We start from the raw sequence: 1,626 nt of genomic DNA on the forward strand, positions 1-1,626 counted from the left end.
ATGGAGGGACCAGGCTTCCAGTACCGTGGTGTGTGGCTGTACAAGGGTGAATTCCACCAGGTAAGCCATGGCGTTCTCCTTACAAAATTTCACTGAGGAAAAAAGTGCATCTCTTTTGATGTCTTGGCAAGACCCAAGAACTTGCTACTCTCCGACTTTTACCAGCGTAGCACCTTAACACTGCTGTGGGACCCTGGAAATGTGTATGTGTGGGTGGCACGTTCCTGTATTTTAAGTCAGGTGGTGTGTGTCCTTGTTCTTGTGGTAACAACGTTTGGAATATCTCATAATGTTTAGAGTTTTAACTCCTTTTGTTTAGATTATTTTGTGGTAATTTCTATTATTTCTGACAAGCTTTAATGGGAGCCGATACTCTCTTCCAAGAGTCCAAATACTCTTACTTTCTATATAAAAATCTTCAGCTTAAAATACATTGGTCTAACTATTTTTTTTTATTGTAAAGTTAAATGGTCCCATGGGAAGGCACTACTCTTCTGTTACCAGCCTTCCAGAGGTGAAGTTGTCTTTAGAGTTGAGCAAGAAAGTTGCTTTAGCGCTGTCAGATGTCTAATTAATGCCTCAGTAAATAAAGGCATTCTGTAATTAAATAACTGAGATGTGCAATCAGTTCTAACATGAAATGCTTTGCATATTAATATATTCTAATCCAGGAGCTGTACAAGGCTTGTATTTGGATATGAAGTGTTTGTAACAGACTTTTAAAAATATGGAGAGCTCGTCGCAGACGAAACAGTGTTTTTTGACAAAACTCAGCTAAGTGTGACCTGTAAGCTAAAGGTTTGAATGTGTATTAAAAATGAATTTTCAACAGGGAAAACAACACAGTTTCAGACTGAGGATTGTTGTAAATATGTGGAGGGGCTTGAAAAATCAACTTTTAAACCTTTTAATAAAGTAGCTGCTGGGGAATCGATGTTCCTGCCTTGGGAATATAAAGTTTGCTGCAAAGTCAGTTCAGCATTTGGGACTTTGTGCTTTTAAGACCACAAGAACCATCAGCGCTGCAGATCATCTCATCTACATTTAATTAGTTAATCCGTGTAGTAGTCGGTGTTGTCCGACGCAGTTATATGGAATACTTTAACACTGGGGTTACGGGCACGGGCTGGAAACCGCAAACGGTACAAGACACGATTCCCCCGCCCCCCGAGCACAAATAACGGGATATTAAGGAGTTTCAAAGGGAAAAAAAAATGACGTTCTCGGTCTCCCGACCGAGGCGCCGGCAGGGCCGCGCCAGCCGCGCCGAACCCCACAGCAGCCGAGCGAGCGCACCTGGCGCAGCCCCCTTGTCAATCTCATTGGCTGCATTTCGCCCCGCCCCCGGCGCCTCATTGGCTGCTTCCGCCTCCCCCCTCCACCCGCGGGCGATCGGTCTCCGTCCGATACCTGGAGGGGAGCGAGGAGTGACTCCCACCGCCCCCGTTTTAACTCTCCGCCCTCTCTCATTGGCGATAGCGCCGGCGTGCTAGGCTCGCCCATTGGCTGCTCAGGCTGCCGGCTTTGCTCCGATTGGCTGGCGGGGGCCGCCCCGCCGGGGGGCCGAGCGGTGTGTTTGGGCTGGAGAGTTGCCGGTGGAGCGGGCTCGGGAGCTGCGGTTGCCGC

The 1,626-nt window shown here is 47.7% G+C and overlaps 1 protein-coding gene across 1 annotated transcript in view; it reads left to right on the forward strand.

The window, feature by feature from the left end:
• The window catches only part of HS6ST3 (heparan sulfate 6-O-sulfotransferase 3), a 304,623-nt gene continuing 302,997 nt past the window's right edge, over positions 1-1,626 (forward strand). Inside the window, exon 1 of the mRNA XM_010578333.1 lies at positions 1-60. Within this exon, the coding sequence (XP_010576635.1) occupies positions 1-60 (60 nt within the window). The remainder of the gene's footprint in view (positions 61-1,626) is intronic.

The sequence above is a fragment of the Haliaeetus leucocephalus genome, unplaced genomic scaffold (assembly GCF_000737465.1).
Source record: "Haliaeetus leucocephalus isolate CR32 unplaced genomic scaffold, Haliaeetus_leucocephalus-4.0 Scaffold626, whole genome shotgun sequence".
NCBI classification, from domain to species: Eukaryota; Metazoa; Chordata; class Aves; order Accipitriformes; family Accipitridae; genus Haliaeetus; species Haliaeetus leucocephalus.